General features: G+C 55.7%; 1 protein-coding gene across 1 annotated transcript in view; it reads left to right on the top strand.

Annotated features, from left to right (window-relative positions):
* LOC118991534 (tenascin-X-like) overlaps nucleotides 1-20,733 on the top strand; it is a gene marked incomplete at its 3' end in the record, with an annotated part of 31,072 nt that extends 10,339 nt beyond the window's left edge. Inside the window, exons 2-13 of the mRNA XM_037052852.1 lie at nucleotides 397-807; nucleotides 1,170-2,915; nucleotides 3,374-3,489; nucleotides 10,129-10,285; nucleotides 10,456-10,719; nucleotides 11,510-12,250; nucleotides 13,374-13,742; nucleotides 14,811-15,104; nucleotides 16,712-17,002; nucleotides 17,341-17,646; nucleotides 19,674-20,033; nucleotides 20,420-20,733. Coding sequence (XP_036908747.1) covers nucleotides 405-807; nucleotides 1,170-2,915; nucleotides 3,374-3,489; nucleotides 10,129-10,285; nucleotides 10,456-10,719; nucleotides 11,510-12,250; nucleotides 13,374-13,742; nucleotides 14,811-15,104; nucleotides 16,712-17,002; nucleotides 17,341-17,646; nucleotides 19,674-20,033; nucleotides 20,420-20,733 — 5,361 coding nt within the window. The remainder of the gene's footprint in view (nucleotides 1-396; nucleotides 808-1,169; nucleotides 2,916-3,373; nucleotides 3,490-10,128; nucleotides 10,286-10,455; nucleotides 10,720-11,509; nucleotides 12,251-13,373; nucleotides 13,743-14,810; nucleotides 15,105-16,711; nucleotides 17,003-17,340; nucleotides 17,647-19,673; nucleotides 20,034-20,419) is intronic.

Genomic DNA, 20,733 nt, shown 5'->3' with positions numbered 1-20,733 from the left:
GGTGTCGATGACACGTAAGTTAGGATCTGAACAGGAAGGAGCCCATCTTTAAGAGCTGAGTGAAGAGCATCAGACAGAGGGAATGTATAGCTCAAGGTCCTTAAGCTAATAATACAAGTGTGTGGTGTCCGTGGAACACACAAAGGACCTGTGTGGGTGGAACAGTAAAAAGAGATGGGGAGCGGGGTAACAAAAGACATTAGAAAGTGAGTGGGACAACGAATCTCTCCAAAGGGGGATTCCTTAGGGTTGAGTTAAATGTGGATTTTTACGTACATGTTGAGTTGGGTAGATTAGTTGTGGGTGGTGGGACTGTTGTTAATGTGTGTGTTGGGGGAGGGGGGCATCTTGTCTTCCCTATGAAACTGCTCTCACACTTACCCCCTCTCCTTGCAGCCTCCTGAATGATGCCAGCCCAACACTCCCTAACCTCCAGCCTGGCCCTCCTGCTGCTGCTGGGTACCGTCAGAGCAGGGCCTTTCTCTTCACGTTCCAATATTACACTCCTTGCCCCACGACCCCCTCCTAAGCCAGGGGGCCGCACAGCAGAGCCAAGAGGGACAAACCCCACTTCTCAGCTTTATGAGCACACTGTAGAAGGAGGGGAAAAGCAGGTGGTGTTCACCCATCGTATTAACCTGCCCCCTTCATCTAGCTGTGGCTGTCCCCCAGGCACTGAGCCCCCCGTCCCTGCTTCAGAGGTGCAGGCCTTGAGGGTCCGCCTAGAGATCCTGGAGGAGCTGGTGAAGGGACTCAAGGAACAGTGCACAGGGGGATGTTGTCCTGCTGCTGCCCAGGCTGGCACAGGTAAGCAAGTGACCACAGGAGGGGGCACAGAAAAAGAGGCAAGTGGAGCAGGCGAGTGGGCATCACTAGTCTATAAAGGACCTGGGTATGAATTAGAAAAAGGTACCCCTTCCTCACCCTTGGGGGTGGTCAGTACAAACTTGGGGAGGGGAGAAACCTGGCAAGATGTCAGCTCCCTCCCCTTTTCCCTAGCATATGCTGGGGTTCTGGGAAACCACATATATTGAGTAGGAGCAGCTGGAAGCTAAGATGGCCTTATGAAATTAGGTTGATGCTCATGAAGGGGACAACTCAAGGGAGCACTGTATGGACTCAGACTCTCCCCCAGAGAGACTGAGGCCCTCCTCTCGATCTTGTTACAGGTCAGACAGACGTTCGTAGCCTCTGCAGTCTCCACGGCGTGTTTGACTTGAGCCGCTGTGCCTGCTCCTGCGAGCCAGGCTGGGGTGGGCCTTCCTGCTCAGACCCTACAGACGCTGGGGTGTCCCCTTCCTCTCCACCCTCTGCTTCCGGGTCCTGCCCAGATGACTGCAACGATCAGGGGCGTTGTGTCCGCGGTCATTGCGTGTGCTTCCCTGGCTACACTGGCCCCAGCTGTGGCTGGCCGTCCTGCCCCGGGGACTGCCACGGCCATGGGCGCTGTGTGCAGGGCGTGTGCGTGTGCCGGTTGGGCTTTTCTGGTGACGACTGCAGCCTGCGCTCCTGCCCTCAAGGCTGCAGCCAGAGGGGGCGCTGCGAAAATGGGCGCTGTGTTTGTAACCCCGGCTACATAGGCGAGGACTGTGCAGTAAAGAGCTGCCCCCGAGGCTGCAACCAGAAGGGGCGCTGTGAGGAAGGGCGCTGCGTCTGTGACCCTGGCTACACTGGAGAAGACTGTAGCTCACGGACCTGCGCTTGGAACTGTGGCGAAGGTGGGCGCTGCGTGAATGGCCGCTGCGTGTGCTGGCCTGGGTACGCGGGTGAGGACTGCAGCACACGGACTTGCCCGCGCAACTGCCGGGGCCGTGGGCGTTGCGAGGACGGAGAATGCATCTGCGACACAGGCTACAGTGGGGACGATTGCGGAGTGCGGAGCTGCCCCAGCGACTGCAACCAAAGGGGCCACTGTGAGGACGGTCGTTGCGTGTGCTGGCCAGGGTACACGGGGCCTGACTGCAGTGCACGTGCCTGCCCGCGCGACTGTCGGGGCCGTGGGCGCTGTGAGAATGGCGTGTGTGTGTGCAACACAGGCTACAGTGGTGAGGATTGCGGTGTGCGCAGCTGTCCTGGAGACTGTCGTGGCCGGGGTCGTTGCGAGAGTGGCCGCTGTGTGTGTTGGCCTGGGTACATGGGCCGGGACTGTGGAACACGCGCCTGCCCTGGCGACTGCCGAGGGCGCGGGCGTTGCATGGACGGTCGTTGCGTGTGCAACCCAGGCTTCACGGGCGAGGACTGCGGGAGCCGTCGGTGTCCCGGGGACTGTCGTGGTCGCGGCCACTGCGAGGATGGTGTGTGCACATGCGACACAGGCTACGAGGGAGAGGACTGCAGCTTACTCAGCTGCCCAGGAGGTTGCCGAGGCCATGGCCAGTGCTTAGATGGACGTTGCATATGTGATGATGACTACTCAGGCGATGACTGCGGCGTGAGGCGCTGCCCAGGCGACTGCAGCCAGCAGGGCGTGTGCCAGGACGGTGTGTGCAGCTGTTGGGAGGGCTATGCAGGAGAGGACTGCAGCCTCCGCACCTGCCCCTCCAACTGCCACCAGCATGGCCACTGTGATAATGGGCGCTGTGTGTGCTACTCAGGCTACACGGGCCCCTCCTGCTCCACCCGCACCTGCCCTGCCAACTGCCAGGGCCGTGGACACTGTGTGCAGGGATCGTGCGTGTGCCATGCAGGCTACAGCGGTGAGGACTGTGGACAGGAAGAGCCTCCTGCCAGCACCTGCCCTGAGGGCTGCGGACCCCGGGAACTGTGCCGTGCAGGCCAATGTGTATGCGTTGAGGGCTTCCGAGGCCCGGACTGCGCCATACAGACATGCCCTGAGGACTGCCGTGGCCGAGGAGAGTGTCGTGAGGGCAGATGCATCTGTCAAGAGGGCTATGCAGGGGAGGACTGTGGAGAAGGTGAGCAGGCAGCCTTCCCCAGTATACTGTCAGGGACTGGGAATCTGAGCCAGTGGGAAGGCCCCACCCTGAGGCCTTGGGGCCCAGGGAGTTGGAGGAAGAGTGGAAGGAGGTTATATATGGGGGGAGTGGGGGAGTCACAGGAGCCACGAAGCCAGTGTCCACCAGGGGCAGCAGCAGAACCATGGGGCCATACCTGCAGGCAGGACCTGCTTTCAGATATCTTATGAGCAGGTTGAGGGCCACTTGGTTGCTTTTAGGGAGATTCTGTGTTCCTGGATGAAGGGGAAGCTGAAGGCCTGTCCAGACCTTTGCTACCTTTCCCCCCCACCCCCAGAGAGCAGTGGGAACTGGGATTGACCTCTTTGTGTGCCCCCGAATAGCGGGCCTGTGATGATGGGGGTCAGGTGGGGCTGCCTTGGGCTAACCAGCTTCCCATATCCCATTCTCCTGGGCAGAGGTGCCAGCCATTGAGGGCATGAGGATGCACCTCCTGGAGGAGACGACGGTTCGGACAGAGTGGACCAGGGCTCCTGGCCCTGTGGATGCCTATGAAATTCAGTTCACCCCCACGGTGAGAGGCACACTCCAGGAGGGGACGAGAGGGTAGGACCAGGGTAGGGGCTGCACACCTCATGCAGGACATTCCAGGTAATCAGTGCTTGAGTCCAGATATCTGGGTTCCTGAAGCTGCTGTAAAGTCTTTCTTGCCCTGCCCTACACAGGGTGCCGAGGGCCTTTGCAGCAGCTCCTGCTGGAACACTTCTGCTGACAGCAAGCTCAGCACTGTCTGAGGCTGTCCAGTCCTTTGGTGGTCATCATTGTCAGGCAGTTCTTTTTGTTACTGCAGACTCCACATCTGGCCCACTCTAACATCCATCCAGCGGCCCTAGCTGGGCCTTCACCAGCAGTCAGAGTTGCTTGCCCTGCATCCTTCACCACAGCCTTTCAGGGATTTAGAGACATCAGCCATCACGTCACCCTTCATTCTCATGGACAAAACCCACTGGTTCCTCCCCACCTTTTCCCTAGGACTTTGTTCTTGAATTCTTCACTTCTGGAGTTCTCTCTTCTAGTGCCTCCTGCTTAACATTTGTCTCCAAAACATGAGTGCAGAGTGGAGGCGCCTCGAATAAATTCGGGAGACGCTGCACTTTTCTCAGAGTTGACGTATATTAACTTGCAGTCACACAAACTGTCAGCTGTTTTGATCATATTTGGGTTTTTTTTGTTTTAATTTTATTTATTTATTTTTAGAGAGATGGGAAGGGAAAGAGAAAGAAAAGGGGAGAAACATCAATGTGTGGCCTCTGGTGCACCCCCTACTGGGGACCTGGCTCACAACCCAGACATGTGCTCTGACTGGGAACCAAACCAGTGACTCCCTGGTTTGCAGGCTGGCACTCAATCCACTGAGCAACACCAGCCATGGCTGATCATATTTGTTTTTTTAAATTATATTTTATTGATTATGCCATTACAGTTGTCCTATTTCTCCCCTTTCATTCCCCTCCACCCTGCACACCCCTCCCCCACCATTCCCCCTCTTTGTTCATGTCCATGTGTCACAAGTTCTTTAGATTCTATATTTCCCATACTATTCTTGCCCTCCCCCTGTCTATTTTCTACCTACCGTCTATGTTACTTATTCTCTGTACCTTCTCCCCCCTTCTCCTCCTCCCACTCCTCTGTTGCTAACCCTCCATGTGATCTCCATTTCTATAATTCCGCTCCTGATCTAGCTGTTCTCTTAGTTTGCTTTTGTTTTAGGTGTGGTTGTTAGTAACTGTGAGTTTGCTGTCCTTTCACTGTTCATATTTTTTAACTCCTTTTTCTTAGATAAGTCCCTTTAACATTTCATATGATAAGGGCTTGGTGATGATGAACTCCTTGAGTTTGATCTTGTCTGAGAAGCACTTTATCTGCCCTTCCATTCTAAATGAAAGCTTTGCTGTCTTGGATGTAGATCCTTGCCTTTCATGACTTGGAATACTTCTTTCCAGTCCCTTCTTGTCTGTAAGGTCTCTTTTGAGAAATCAGCTGACAGTCTGATGGGAGATCCTTTGTAGGTGACTTTCTCCTTATCTCTTGCTGCTTCTAGGATCCTCTCCTTCATTTTAATCTTGGCTAATGTAATTATGATGTGCCTTGGTGTGTTCCTTCTTGGGTCCAACTTCTTTGGCACTCTCTGAGCTTCCTGGACTTCCTGGAAGTCTATTTCCTTTGCCAGATTGGGGAAGTTCCCCTTTATTATTTGTTCAAATAAGTTTTCCACTTGTTGCTGTCTCTCTTCCCCTTCTGGTACCCCTATAATTCGGATGTTGGAACGTTTAAAGATGTCCTAGAGGTTCCTAAGCCTCTCCTCATTTTTTTGAGTTCTTGTTTCTTCATACTTTTCTGTTTGGTCTTTTTTTCTTCCTTCTGGTCCACTCCCATTATTTGAGCCCCAGTTTCCTTCCCATCACTATTTCCTGTGCATTTCCCTTCATTTCACTTAGTTTAGCCTTCATTTGTTCCTCTAATTTGTGACTAAAATCAACCAATTCTGTAAGCATCCTGATCACCAGTATTTTGAACTGTGCATCTGATAGGTTAGCTATTTCTTTTTCGCTTAGAGTTATTGGCTCTGGAGCTTTGAGTTCTTCTGAGCCATAATGTTTTGGTCTGTTCACTCCTGTTACGAATGAGGAGCAGAGTCCCAGGTGTTCACCAGAGCGGGTCTAGCCAGGTCTCTGGGTTGTGATGCTGTATGTGGGGGCGGGGTCAAAGAGGGGCATTGGTGGTCCCCTCTGCTGCTTCCCGCCTCTGGGGCCTACGCAGTCTGTCTCACTGCTCACTCCTTTGCTGGTTTATCTGCGCGCGAATGTGTGACTGCGGTCGGTCAGCCTGCCACCTTGCGCCCTCACTGGGTCTGCCCATTTCAACCCCATGCCTGGGATCTGCCAACCGCCCCCCGCGCGCCTGGGTGAGTCCGGCCTAGTTTTCCTGCCTGATCCCGCTCCACCAGTCGCTGGCCCCGCTTCTCTTACTGGTCTGGCTGAATGGTTTGTTGTTGTCAGACTTCCATATAGTTCAGTTTTCTGTGTTTGGTTGCATTTTTGTTACTAAAACATTGTTGTCTTTAAACTTGGTTGTGCGAGGAGGTACAGTGTTTCCACCTACGCCTCCATCTTGGCCAGAAGTCCATACTTGTTTTTTAAATAACTTTTTATTGTAAAACTTATGTAGGCTTAGTGTGGGAACTTCAAAAACTATAGATAAGTAAGGAAAAAAGAAAGAAGAAGGAATGAACTATATACACTTTTTTAAGCCTAAATATAGGGCTTTGTAGTTGGCTCTGTTTCATGTAATCTTTTCTGGTTTGGGCCAAGCTGTCTCGGCTGGTGCAATAATTTTGAATCTGTCAAATGGTTCTTCTGCCTCCATGTCATCACTGCATTACAAAGCATCCTTTCGCTGTCTCCTTCCAACTTACACTTAAAATATTGGACAGGGGTACCCAACGGACAAAGCCTTGTGGCCTCCCATTAGAGACCTGTGAGCTTTTATGATGTGCTTGGTCTCCTAATTCCAAGTCATCTCACATTTCTACTGTCCAGTTCATGTTTTCCTGCATTATCCCGTAAATGTCGTAGTAGGTAGGCCATGTCACCCTCATCGCTGCCCAACCAGCACTCTGGGAAAATAAATAACTCCCAGGGCTGAAACCCTAGGAAGCTTCTGGGATGGAAGGAGCAGCTCAGAGAGGTTGTCATCCCCACCCCCAGTGGCCTGGCTATTCTTATCATACCTCAGAGCCTAGTCCCTGCCATTTTCTGTCTCTCCTCACCCTCTGATAGAAGCAGAGGTAGAAATTCCTACTTTGTTTTACAACGAGGATAGCTTGGATTTTTTTCTTCCATTTAAAAAATTTTTTTACACCATGGCCGGTGTGACTCAGTTGGTGGGGCCTTGTCTCACAAAGTAAAGAGTTGCCAATTCAATTCCTGGTCAGGGCACGTGCCTGGATTGCAGGTTCAGTCCCCTGTCAGGGCGTATGCGAGAGGCAGCCGATTGAGTTTTCTCTCCCTCTATTTTGCTCCCTCTCTTTCTCTTTCCCTTATCCTCTCTCTAAAAATAAATAAAATCTTAAATTTGTTTTTACTTGGCGTAAGAATGATTCAATCATGAGACAAGAATTTGGCAACTAGACAAAAAGTAAATAAATCTTGGCTGCTTCACACTAAAATAAGCACTGTTAACATTTTAAAGTGTTTCTTCCACTCTCTTCTCTGTGTGTATTATTTACATAGTTCTAATCTTGAGAAGGTGGGAATTTTAGAAGGAATTTTCCAAAGAAATTTGAGGGAAAGTGGAATTAAAATAAACACTTGAAATGCAAGGAGCATGCAGGGCAGCACTGCCTCCTGCTCTCAGTAAGTACAAGCTCACCCTTGGGTGTTCTCAGGAGGTAGGGCTTCCCAGCTGAAGCCTGAGGCTTCCTCCCTCACCATGGGGTGGGCGGCGCTGAGCTGGCCTGAATGCGGCTTGGCCGTGCTGTCAGCTCGTGTGCTCTGCTCTGAGTATGGGCCTCTGTCATATTCTGGGTTCTCTCTGAGCCCGGGTGTGAAAAATTCTCCTGTAAAATTAGTCCCTAAACATTTCTCTTGAACTCCCCATCAGCCTGTGGTACTGGCCCTCAGACTATACTTGCTACACTTTTTAAAAAAAGATTTATTTTATTTTATTTTATTCTTAGAGGGGAAGGGAGGGAGAAAGGGAGAGAAACATCAATATGTGGTTGCCTTTTGTGCACCCCTACTGGAGACCTGGCCCACAACCCAGGCATGTGCCCTGACTGGGAATCGAACCAGTGACACTGCTTTACAGGCTGGTGCTCAGTCCACGGAGCCACACCAGCCAGGGCTTACTTGCTACACTTTCTGTAGCTGGCCCCTGAAATTGTACCTCTTGCCTTGGTCAGTGCCCTCTGTCCAGCCCTATTGGCACAGAATATATTCAGTAGGTAGCAACTGCCATCTTCCTAGAAGCCTGTCTGTCTACCTTATCCTGAAATACATCTCTCTCAAAGCCCAGACTCTGCTACTCCTGGGCAAGGGACGCACCTGGCCACTGGAGTGATTTTCGGAACACCAGAAAGGAACATCCTCTCTGCATATGTGGCCTTGTTACTATGACTTCGTGGTTCTTGAAATGTGTTCCCTGGATCTGCAGCATTACATCACCTGGGAGCCTGTTAATCATGCAAATTATTGGATTCCTTCCCCAGATCTACTGAAGCAGAAGCTCTGGGGGTGGAGCCCAGTAACCTGTGTGTCAACAAGGCCTCAAGGTGATTCTGATGCACCTTAAGCCTGAGGACCACCAACTTAAGGAATGTTGCTATTTTGCAAAATGTTGGCTTCTCTATGAATGTAAGAGAAAGCATGAGGAAACAGAAAAAGGTTCAGGTATTCCTTGTCTGGCTGTATTCTGCAGCCTGGAAACCAAGGCTACGCCAAGTTTTCATTGAGACACAAGATCTTGCAGCCTCAGAAAAGTTTGTCTTTGAGTCTAGTCTGAAGAGAGGGATGAGGGTGAAGTAAGCTCCAAGGACCAGCCAAGGTGGAGTCCACCGCTAGAGCCACAGGTTGATTTTGAGAATAGAGTTAGAAACTAACCAAAGACAATCAGTGAAGCAGCCAAGCTTTTACTAAGGGGCAGAGTCATCTGCCAGCATCTGGCTAGAGAGCCTGCCTCAGACCAGCCAGATGTGGGGACAGTGGGATTGTCAGGGAACTGTTCCAAAGCAGATCTCAGGAGGGACTTAAGGGGTGTCTGAAAGGTTCATGTAGGTGATGAGATGGTGGGAGATGATGGGAGAAGACCTTAGGATGGGCTTACCTCGCTGAAAGGACCAGACATCATCAGGGAGCATGCGTGTGTCGGGGGGTGAAGGGGTGGGGGGGAACGAAGGGTGAAAAGTCATGGGAGGGATGAGGCGTTCATGGGTCTTGAGTTGAGGTCACCAAGGCCTATTAGACTAGGGTGTCCTAGGGCAGGGTGAGCAGAAGAAGGATGCGGGTCCTTTGTGCCCAGGATAACTTTTCAGCCAAGAAAACTCTGACAAAGCTTTATTCATCCTCAGCCCAGAAATCCATTATGTGGCCTCTCATATGGTTTTGTGCTTTGGTGTTTACTTGTTCCCCCACCAGCTCTGGGTTTAGGAGAAACCTTCTGAGATGTCCAGTTCTCCTTGGCTGGATGCGGGTGTCCCCACGGCGGCCACGGCAGCACAGCAGAGCATGCTTGTTGGCCAGGCGGCCCAGTGAGCATGGGGCTGGGGCTGCTCACAGGAGTCAGTTCCTTCTGTCCTGGTGGCTGCACTCCAGAGAGGCCCTGCCTAGAGCTGGGGCCAGCAGCTTTCCTGTGGGGTCACCACAGACAGTCCTCACCCCTCCAACGCACACTTGGAGGGGGGCTGTTTTCTCACGTACTATATCGAGATTTAGGTGGGGTCTGATAAAATTTAAGACACAGTCATGCCATTAGCTACTATATAGCATGAGGTGTCTGAGGACAGGGACCGTAACTTTTATTTTTGTGTCTCAATGCCCAGCATGATGCCAGATACAAAACTGAAACATATTTGTGGAGCTCTGAACAGATGGGCCTTGTTTTTGAGGGGCCTACAACTCTGCTGAAGAGACAAGAAAAATGCCTGAAGGGAAATGTCATGACAGGGTGATACCCACATCAGACAGCAGGGCAGATGTCTGTGGGGAGGCTCGGGCTGGGGCAGGTGCCTTAAGGAGGAGGTGAGACTTGAAAGGGCATCTCTCATTTCCTGACAGGCCTGAGCTTGGGAGAAGCTTTGTCCTGCCAGGAAGCCAGGGTTGCAGGAAAAGCCAGATTCCTGGGTGTCGGGTAGGATTCTGGCAGATGGCTGATGATCAGGCTAAAAGGTGGTAGGTACCCAAGAGAGGGGACTCTGAGGTCACATTGCCTGGGATTCAGTGAGGTCGTACACATAAACTGCCTTACACAGTGGCTGGCATAGAGAGAGTGTTCTGGGTGTGTTTGCTGTTACTGCCCATGTTCCCCAGCTGCACGGGGCCACCCTCTGCACAGTCTCAGGCTGACACCGCTTGGAGTCGGAGTGGGGGGCACTGAGCAGCAGGGGCAGAATGCCAGCCCTGACCTACCCAGTGCTCTCTCTCTCTCTCCCTTGCAGACAGACGGGGCAAGCCCCCCATTCACCACACGGGTGCCAAGCTCTGCTTCAGCCTATGACCAGAGAGGACTGGCCCCCGGTCAAGAGTACCAGGTCACTGTCCGTGCCCTTCGAGGGACTAACTGGGGACCTCCCGTCTCCAAGACCATCACCACCAGTGAGAGCAGGGGCTGTGGGGTGGGTCCTAAGTGGAGATCTGGATATAAGAGAGTTGGCCAGGAATCTGCCCTCCAGGAGGGCCAAAGGGAGGGTTTGGGTGGGGCTAGGAAAGCTGTTGACTAAAAAACCTGACTCCCACCTGATCCCTCTTTTCTCTAACCTGGCTAGTGATCGATGGCCCCCAGGACCTCCGGGTGGTGGCCGTGACTCCAACCACACTGGAGCTCAGCTGGCTGCGCCCCCAGGCCGAGGTGGACCGATTTGTGGTGTCCTATGTCACTGCTGGCAACCAGAGGGTGCGGCTGGAAGTGCCAGCTGGGGCAGATGGGACACTGCTGACTGACCTGATGCCGGGTGTGGAATACGTGGTGACTGTCACCGCGGAGCGGGACCGGGCAGTAAGCTACCCAGCTTCTGTCAGGGCTAACACAGGTATGCTGGCCAGGGGTTAGGGAAGGGCCTGGTTTCTGAGTGTAGGAGCCCATTCCATGGGGGCCCACATGAGATCCACAGGCTCCTCCGAACGCACTTGGCAGGGTGTGGGGCAGTCCCAAAGCACCTGCTGGAGGCCTTGCTCTGTGTCAAAGGCACCATGGAGACAGCTCTCAGGCACTCAAGTCCTGAAGGAAGCCTGTGGGCTGGAGTATGGGAGGAGCTGCCCCTGAAGAGAGTAGTGAATAAGAGATGCTGGCGATGCCCGTAGATGGGGAACAGCCCTCATGCTCGGCCAGTGGTCAGATCATGTAGGGACTGGAATTAGGCAGACCAGACACCAGCGCTCCTGTCGACTTTAGGATTGGGATTTGGGGAATTAGATCTCATGGCAGTAATGTTCCACTAACCTCAAGGTCTTTTGACAGATGCCTGGATCTTTCTTTACTTTTCCTCTGACAGAGGGACCCCCCACTTTGCTGGAGCTCACAGTCTCTCTTCACACTCCCCTTTCTCTCCTTCAGACACAGGGCCCAACCCGCTGGTTTCCCTTTTCTTTCTAGGTTACCCACAATGCTGCGCTTGGAGGGCGAGGGGTGAGGGGCTTCTGGGACAATGACTCCTTTTTCTCGGTTCTCTCTCCAGGTGGGGGTGGGGTAGAGGGACCAGGCCTCCAGCTCTGGTGGGAGGGACGGATGGAGGGAGGCAATGCCTGGGAGGAGCTCAGCCATGGTAGGGGCGGCTGCCACTGATCGGCTTTCTCCGTCCCCTTTTTGCCCCCCTACTCCAGCACCAGGCCACTACAGTTACCCGGAGGTGCGCCCCCCAGCCCCGCCCCCCAAACCCCGGCCTCAGCCGGCTCCGGCTCCGCGGCCCCCTAGGCCCGCTAGGCTCCCCCGGCCGGCAGAGGAGGGGCAGGAGGAGCCCCGGCCTGGGCCCAGCCTGCCCCAGCCCCCTCGGCGGCCGTGGGGCAACCTGACAGCGGAGCTGGGCCGCTTCCGCGGCACGGTGCAGGACCTGGAGCGCCACCTGCGGGCTCACAGCTACCCACTGAGGGCCGGCCAGACCTACACGTCCGTGGCGCGCCACATCCACGAATACTTGCAGCGGCGTCGGGCGGCCTCTGCCCCCACCAGCTCCCCCGCACCCCCTCCCCGTCAGCCCTACCCCACCGTCAGCCCCAACTCTGGCACCTGGAAACGGGACTCCAACCAGAGCGTCTATGGCCGCTTACCCGAAGGCGTCGATGGGATGGTTGTGCCCCGTCACCCCAAGCCCGAAGTACTGGGCAGTTCCTCCAATGGCTCACTCCTCGTGTCCCTCGATGGGCTCCGCGGCCATTTTGAGCGAGTGGTGCTGCGCTGGCAGCCCCAGCCGCCTGCAGACGCCCCGAGCGGGGAGCTGACTGTGCCTGGCACCACGCGCACCGTCACCCTGCCCGACCTCAGGCCTGCCACCACCTATCACGTGGAGGTCCACGGGGTGCGGGCGGGGCAGACCTCCAAGTCCTACGCCTTCGTCACCACCACAGGTAGTGTGGGCTGGGGCTCGGAACCACCCCTCCCCTGCCCAGGCTCACCTACCTGTGGAGTCTGCATCCCTCAGTTCCTCCCACTGCTCGCTGCTCAGACTGGCACCCCATCACACCCTTCTGCCTTCAAGTCCTACCTGGTGCTGACTCCAGGGGTCCCTATAGCAAAGCACAGCCCTCCTGTGTCCCAAGAAGCACCTCCACTTCCGGGTTCTGGCAGATAGATATACAAGGCCCAGGAGAACTGGTCTTTGAGGTCCCTTGGTTTTCACTTGGGTTCTCAAGGCACTTCTGCTGGGATGGCTGTTCTGGGCCATAGAAGGGGTGCTTGGTGGGCAGGGAGGGTCTGCGAACTCACTGGACAGGCTGGGTAGGGTAGAGTGGGGGTGACAGGTTCCCAGCTCTGACTCACTGGGGTAAGGGTGGCTGGAGATTGTGGTCAGTGGGTACTACTTTCCATGATTTGGCCTTGAACTCAAAGGGACACAATGGAACTGCCTGGGGAGCCTTGAAGCCATCAGCAGCATGTGTGTGTGAGAGGGGACTCCACTGCTCCCTGAGCCACCTTTCAGATCCCCTGGCTCACTTCATGCCAGTCTCTCCCACAGCAGCCATGTTGGGGTCAGGGAAGGGGTGTGTTGCGTGGTGACCGTGGGGAGGGTTGTGGACCTCTTCTTCACTCATAGGGCCCAGATGCCACCTGAGCTGGACGCTAACACCCCTCCTCTCACTACCTGTTCTCCTTTGGCACCCTCCTTCCCTAACACCACTTTCTCCCCCTTTATTTCAGGCTTCTCACTGCAGCACTAATGGAAGCCACGACCACCACCCAGTGGGGAGGGGCATGCCTGCAGGGAGGGACTTGGAAGTTTGTGGGGCCGGAGGTCGTAGGAGTCTTGTGGCGGGAGGGATGGCAGGTTTTATTTCTTTTATTATCTGCAGGCCTGTCTGTTCAGGTGAGGTGCACAGAGGTACTTGGAGGGCCAGGCTGACATTTGGGAGGACAAGGTGGCCCGGGAATGTGTGTAGGCTCTTAAAGGCTAGAAGGCAGAGCCTGTGGGCAGGGGTTCCTTCCAGGTTCTCACACTGGACTCCCCTGTTTTTCTCGCCCTACCATTCCCAGGATCCTCCCCCTCAGGCTTCTTGGGAGCCACCGATGAGCCTCCCCCTTCAGGCCCTTCAACAACTCAGGGGGTGCAGGCCCCTGCCCTGCAGCAGCGCCCCCAGGAGCTGGGGGAGCTGAGGGTACTAGGCAAAGACAAAACCGGGCACCTCCACGTAGCCTGGACAGCCCAGCCTGATGCCTTCGCCCACTTCCAGCTGCGACTCTGGGTGCCGGATGTTCCAGGGGCACATGACGAACTGCTGCCAGGGGACGTCCGCCAGGCACTGGTGCCCTCACCCCCTCCTGGAACCCCCTATGTGCTGTCACTTCACGGGGTTCCCCCTGAGGGCAAGCCCTCTGCCCCTCTCATCTATCAAGGCATTATGGGTACATCCTGGCTTCTGCTCAGACCAGGGTCCTGAGGTTGGGGGAGGGGCTGGGCCTTCCGCACTTTAGAAGTGGGATGCTGGTAGAAGGGCAGGGCCCTGTTTGGGTCGAAATGGTGGGAGAAAACAAGGAGACAAAAGGAGCTGAGGGTTCATAGGCAAGAGGGATGGGGGTGGAGTCCGAGAATGATCACTGGGTGGGCCAGGAAGGGGAGTAGCTCCCTGGAAAGAAGATGAGAGAAATCAGAGTGGACAGGGAGTCTCTCCTCCTTGTGTCCTGTGTCCTGTACCTCCACATCCTGCTCACTCCTCTGCCCCGCCCCACCCCATGCATCTCAGGGTGGGTGTGGGGAGGCCTCTGGCCCTGATGGTGCTCACGCTCCTCCCCTTCCCTTCCCCACAGCCCCTGCCACCCCCTCACTGGGCAGGCTAGGATGGTGGCCCTGCTCCCACCTGGAGAGCCTGGCCTGCCATGGACAGTGCCCCATGACTCCATCCGCCACTTTCTTCTGGGGGTGGAGGTTCCTTGGGGCGGGGGGCACCCCAGCCATTCAGAGATGGGTGAGGTCTTCAGAGCCAGTGAAGGACAGGGCCTGGGGTACCTGGCTCTCACGTTCCCTCTTTATTCCTGTTTATGGCACCAGGAAAGCTGATTCTCCCTACAACTCCAGGTCAAGCTCACAACTGAGAGAGAGGGAGACAAGGAATAGAAAAGTTCAGGTGGACTGAGATCTTCAGACTGCTCTACAGCAGCAGTGGGGGGGTTTTAAAACTCCCAGGAAGAACCATGGGGCACCTGAAACTTCCCCATGAACTTTGGTGTGGCGAGGGACTGGGACTTTTGTGAGGGATGGGTAGGGGCCAAAGCTCTGACTCCAAAACAGAAGTTGTGGGGGAAATCCCCCTTCCCGGGAAGGCTGGCCACAGAGGGCTTAGGGGTGGGGAGATGGAGTCTGGGAGGGAGCTGTCCAGGCTGGAGGAAGCCAGTGAGCAGAGGGGAAGAAAGGAGACAAGAACAAGGCCTTGGCTGACTGCCTGCTTTGCTTTTACTCCCCGACCCCTATTTCAGACAGGGATGGGGAAAAGCCTGGGAAGCCCTTGGCCCCACCACGGCTGGGTGAGCTGACAGTGACAGATTTGACCTCCAGCTCCCTGCTCCTGCACTGGACTGTCCCTGAGGGCGAGTTCGACTCCTTCATGATCCAGTACAAAGACAGAGATGGGCCCCACATGGTGCCTGTGGAGGGGCCCCAGCGCTCGGCCCTCATCACCAACTTGGACATGGGCCGCAAGTACAAATTTGTCCTGTATGGGTTTGTGGGCAAGAAGAGGCATGGCCCCCTGGTGGCTGAAGTCAAGATCTGTAAGTGAAAGTATCATACCCATCACCTGCCCCTGCCCTCTGCATGATCCTTAAGGAGGTCTTTCCAGTGCTTTGGGAACTCCAGGAGGGCTTCCTGGAGGCAGGGGACCCTGAAATGAATCCTGAAGGGAAAACAGTGGTGGATCAGGCAGAGGATGAGGAGGGTAGCACAGACAGACCCATGGAGAGCAGGGCAGGAGTGAGTGTGATTCTGTAGGAGCATCCATGTCTGTTTCCCCCTGCTAAACGGCAGGGTGCCTGAGCAGCCGAAGGGGCTGGTCTCACGAGTCTGACAGGAGCTTGGACCTCATTTGAGGGCTCTGGGGGGAGCCTCTGAGGGGTTTTAAGTGGGAAGAGACATGATTCTCTATTTATCTTACAAATTACACCAAGGCTACTGTGGAGGATAGCCAGAGAAGTGAGTTAAGTTTGGGATGGTGGCAGTGAGTCTGGATGTGGGGGGTGAAGGAGAGCGACAGGCCCAAGCACCCCACATTTCTAAATCAAACAGTCCTGTCCCAGCCGAGATGAGGAACAATGCAGCGAGATACTTAGTAAACATCTTTTGAGCATTTGTTAAGGTCAGATGTGTTCCAGATGTTCCAGGTGTGTCATCACACCCAACCCTTACAGCAGCCCTGGGAGGCGTGCCCACGAGGTAGATGCAGAGGGTCAAGGCACAGAGAGATCACTCCAGCAGAAAGTGATGGTCCCTGAGGTTATACTGCTGCCTCCAAGGTGTGGCGAGCTGAGGGGAGGCCTGGAGAGGGTGGGGTGTCACCGGTGGCAGCAGATAGGAGTGCGGGCGAGCCTGTGGGAACACTGGAGATGGCCAACACCCAGGGCACTTGAAGAGGAAGAAGAGCCCGCAGGGTAGCCTGAGGGGTACTTGCAAAGAGGGGCAGAGTCCCAGAGAGTGCTGTCCTGAATGCCAAAAAGAAGGATGTGGTCAGGCACATCAGATTCTGTGAGAGTGATTCCACACTACATAGTGTCCACAGGGCTTAGCAATGTGAGCTCCCCACTGCCCTGGTGAGAGCTGCCATGGAAGGTGATGGACTTGAGGGCATGGCTACAACCAGTGTAGACATCTTTCTCTGGAATCTGGACTGGGAATAGAGAGCAGAGAGGGAGGTTGGTGGGGTGGAGGGAGATAAAGTGGAGTGGAGGAGGGTGGGGGAGGAGGATGCCCAGGGCACAGGTGTAGGAGGCTCTCCCACACCAGTTCCCTCTAAGTATGGGGCTCCCCTCTCTCAGAGGAGAGACAGCTAGTAGTTAAGCCTGAAGCAATGCAGGTTGCTTTGGAACAATTCCCTGGTTGCCATGGAGATGTGGAAATGGCTGGCTAGGCTCCCTTGTCTCTGAGGCCCCTCCTCAGGCTGGGGATAGAGTAGGGACCACACCAGTCTACACATTTAGAGGAAGGTGCCCTGCCTGTAGGTGGGCATAGCCCATCACCAGGGTATGCAGCCAAGTATCACTCTTGGCAAGCAGAGTACTGGCTGGAAACTCCCTTCTGTGTACCTTTGTGCAGTAAACAACCTGCACAACCTCCCACAGCATCCCTGCACAGGTGGTGTACCCGTGTCCCCTTCCTTCTCTCCTAGTGCCTCAAAGTGACCCCAGCCTAGTGACACCACCCCGTCTCGGAACCCTGTGGGTAACAGACCCCACCTCAGACTCACTGCACCTCTCCTGGACGGTCCCTGAAGGCCAGTTCGACTCCTTCGTGGTCCAATACAGGGACAGGAATGGACGGCCCCAGGTGGTGCCTGTGGAAGGACCTGAGCGCTCGGTCACTGTCTCTCCACTGGACCCTGACCACAAGTACAGGTTCACTTTGTTTGGCATCGCCAACAAGAAGCGTCATGGCCCCCTCATGGCTGATGGCAGCACTGGTGAGTGGCCGCCACCTAAGCTCCCCCATGTGACCCCTCCCAGCCTTCCACACACTTGTCCTCAGCCAGGAACCTGCTGGGCTTCCCAGTGAGAAGGCTGACTCTAGATCCTGGTCCCACCCCCAGACTGAGGGGCAGCCAGCCCTACCTCATGCTGCTGGGCCCTGTCCAACCCATTCAGCTGCTTCCCAAAGGCCCAGAGATGTGTCACACCCTGGCGGTGCCAGACGTCCCAGGAGTTCAGCACTCACACTAACCCAGTATGACTCTCCAGGTGTGATAACCCATCCACACCCCAAGCCCCAGTCCCAGGCCTGGCCAGATCCTCTTATTTACAGCTCCAGAGAAGAGAGAGGAGCCCCGCCACCCACAGCCCCCTGAGCAGCCACGACTGGGGGAACTGACAGCGACCTTCGTGACCCCAGACACCCTGCACCTATCCTGGACAGTGGCCCGGGGCACCTTTGACTCCTTTGTGATCCAGTACAAGGATGCCCAGGGGCAGCCCCAGGCAGTGTCTGTCAAGGGAGATGAGAACACAGTCACTGTCCCCGGCCTAGAATCTGACCGGAAGTATAAAATGAACCTTTACGGCCTTCATGGCCGGCGGCGTGTGGGGCCTGTGTCTACGTTGGTCACCACCGGTGAGTCTGGGCTCTAGGGCCCCCCTTCTCTGTCAGCCCCCAGTCCTCTGAGAGGGACCTGGGCTCCCATGCACCTCCTTGCACCTTGTTTTTCTTGGCTTCCGTTCTGCCGAAGCCTCCACTCTCATTTTCCTCACGTTCCAGGACTTCGCTCCCAGCTGTCAGCTCCAGCCTTTGTCAGCCCTGCTTCTCCATCTCCAAGAGCAGCCCCAACTCCCGCAGTTGGAGCAGCTGCAGCCATCCTTCCACCCCAGTTGCCCCGCACCTGTCCTGCCTGCATAGTCCTCGGCCACTGGGTTCTTTCCCCATGGTCTGTGCTGGGCTTCACCTTCCATGACCTGCCTCCGGTCATGGTCATTTCTGAGCTTCAAAGCACCATGTTCCCCTAGCCCTGTCCAGCGTGAAGAGCATTCCTGAGCCCCCTGACTCCCTGACTCCCAGCCAGCTTGGAGCAGGGAGAAAGGCTCACTTCCAGCACTCTCCAGGATGTCTCACATGTCCAGCCTCCGCAGCCGGCCCGTCTCCGTGGCTGTGTAACTGCATGGCTGGGAGCATGGCTCCAGAGCCAACGGCCTATATTCTTATACCAGCTCCCCCATGTGTGACCATGTGTGTCTCAGCTTTCTCATCTGTCAAGTGGGGGAAATAATGGTAACTGCTTCACTTGGTTGTGAGAACGCACACAGCACTCAGCACAGTGCCCAGCACGTTGACGCCGCCGTCTGAGCATGAGCTCCCTGACTCCCTTGCTTCCCAGTGTCCTTTTTCCCTCTTTACATCCTTCCCACCTTCCTCATCCTCAGCTGGTTATCATTCTTGCCTACTCCCTTCTCAGTCTCCTTCCCCTGAATAGCTCCCCATGGGCCTGGGAGTGGGTCACTGAAGGGCTGGCTGCCCTTGTCCAGTCTCCCCAGACTGTGGAGACACAGCCCAGATCCAACTGCAGATAATGTGGGCACAGGAAGTGCAGGGCCTTCCCCAGCCCTGCTCCCACACCCAAACTGAAGCAGGGCCCACCCCACTCCCACTTTTGCCTGAAGCCCTGACTTAGCGACTCATTCTTGAGTGTTATAGTGGGGTGGGGGCGGGGAGGGCAAAGGCTGAAAGAGAGGTGCAGGTGGGAAGGGGGTACACTGCCCTTCACTACTGGAGGTCAGCACTGGCAGTAAACATAGTAGACAACACCTGAGATGTCCAATCTTCGCATCTCAGCTCCTTCCTCGGATATAAGGGGACACCCCAGTCCACAGAAACCCCAAGTACAGTTGACTAGCATGGCCTGGTAGAGACGAGGCTCCACTCAGCCCTGGCTTTCATGACCACCTCTCAATGACTAACACAGAGGCCACACAAACCACAAGCTTAAGGAGTATATTTGATTGCAATATGTACCGTTAGCAGCAGAGCAAGTCACCCTTTAAACCTGTATCCCAATCCATTTCTCAGCCCTTCAGGAGTCTGGAGGAGGCCCTGAGCCCCAAAGATTCCAGGACAGATGCCCAAATCCCCATGAGGAGCCCCTCCTGGGGGAGCTGACAGTGCACCCCGCCGACTCTGCGCGCATTTCTCCTGTGGCTGCACAACCCGCATTAATCACCACTTCAGTGGTTACTTGATGCTTTGTGGTGAAAGTGCCACAGCAAACCAAATCGCCTCCTGCGGGCCTCTTCATCCCTTGACGTGCGTTGCCGTCATGAACAAGCCCACCCTGCATTCCTCTGACACAGCTTTTTCCTGGTTTGTGATAATTTCCTTAGGGTACCTGCCCGGAAATGAGAGTATTGGGTCAGAGCACATGAGCGTTCTTTTGGCTGCTATCATGTGTCCAACCTGCCTTCTGCAGGTTTATGCCACCAGGCGGGCGTGTGACAGGGACCTGGGAGCCTGTCCCAGCTCCCTGCACCAAGGACGCTATGCCAGGTCTACAGCTTGAAGAGCATTTCCATGGGACGGCGTTTCTCATCTGTGTAGACGTCACAATGAAAGTAACTCACCACTTAAGCCTCTACCCTAATCTCTTTACTTAGCTCCCCAGGTGGATGAAGAGGAGACCCCCAATCCCAGTGAGGAAAATGAGACCCCCAGCATCATAGAACCCAGCACAGAAGCCCCAGCACCTCCCACAGAGCCCCTCCTGGGACAGCTGACAGTGACAGGATCCTCCCCGGACTCCCTGCACCTGTCCTGGACCATCCCCAAGGGCCAGTTCGACCACTTCCTGGTCCAGTACAAGAACGGGGATGGGCAGCCCAAGGCAGTGCGGGTGCCAGGACACGAGGACACGGTCACCATCTCGGGCCTGGAGCCAGACCACAAGTACAAGATGAACCTGTATGGCTTCCACAGTGGCCAGCGGCAGGGCCCAGTCTCTGCCATCGGGGTGACGGGTGAGTGGACAGTGGGCACCCCGGAGCGGGAGCCTGCAGGGGGGTCACACTGCACCATGGGCAGGTGGGTGGGGTGCAGGGGGCCCCTCTGCTGGAGGCTGAGCCATGGTGCCCTCAGTGCCTCCCCCTGGGCTCCCTGAGGACCAGCAGGTCCCCCTGGGCAGAGGCAGGCCTGTGTGAGCCTTGCTGGTGACTGCCCTGCCTCCCCAGAGCTGACCCTGAGGGTCTGGGCGTGTTTGTGAGGTTGGGCTGGGCAGGACCTCCCAGCCCCCAGGAGGGACTTCTCTGCAGTGAGCTCAGGGTCCAGTCATGACCCCAGCTTTGGGAGAAGACCGAGGACATCTCCATGGACCCTGCCTCACCCTCCCTGTGTCTGTCCTTCTCAGCTGCTGAGGAAGAGACCCCCAGCCCCACAGAACCCAGCACAGAGGCCCCAGCGCCCCCTGAGGAGCCCCTCCTGGGGGAGCTGACAGTGACAGAATCCTCCCCAGACTCGCTGAGCCTCTCCTGGACCATCCCCCAGGGCCGCTTTGACTCCTTCACCATCCAGTACAAGGACAGGGATGGGCGGCCCCAGGTGGTGCGTGTTGGGGGTGAGGAGAACGAGGTCACTGTGCGGGGCCTGGAGCCAGGCCGCAAGTACAAGATGCACCTGTATGGCCTGCATGGGGGACAGCGTGTGGGCCCCGTGTCCACTGTG

Source organism: Sturnira hondurensis, unplaced genomic scaffold, assembly GCF_014824575.4.
Source record: "Sturnira hondurensis isolate 20B ecotype Veracruz unplaced genomic scaffold, ASM1482457v3 Scaffold0007578, whole genome shotgun sequence".
NCBI classification, from domain to species: domain Eukaryota; kingdom Metazoa; phylum Chordata; class Mammalia; order Chiroptera; family Phyllostomidae; genus Sturnira; species Sturnira hondurensis.
This window is presented reverse-complemented; position numbering and strand designations above follow the sequence as displayed.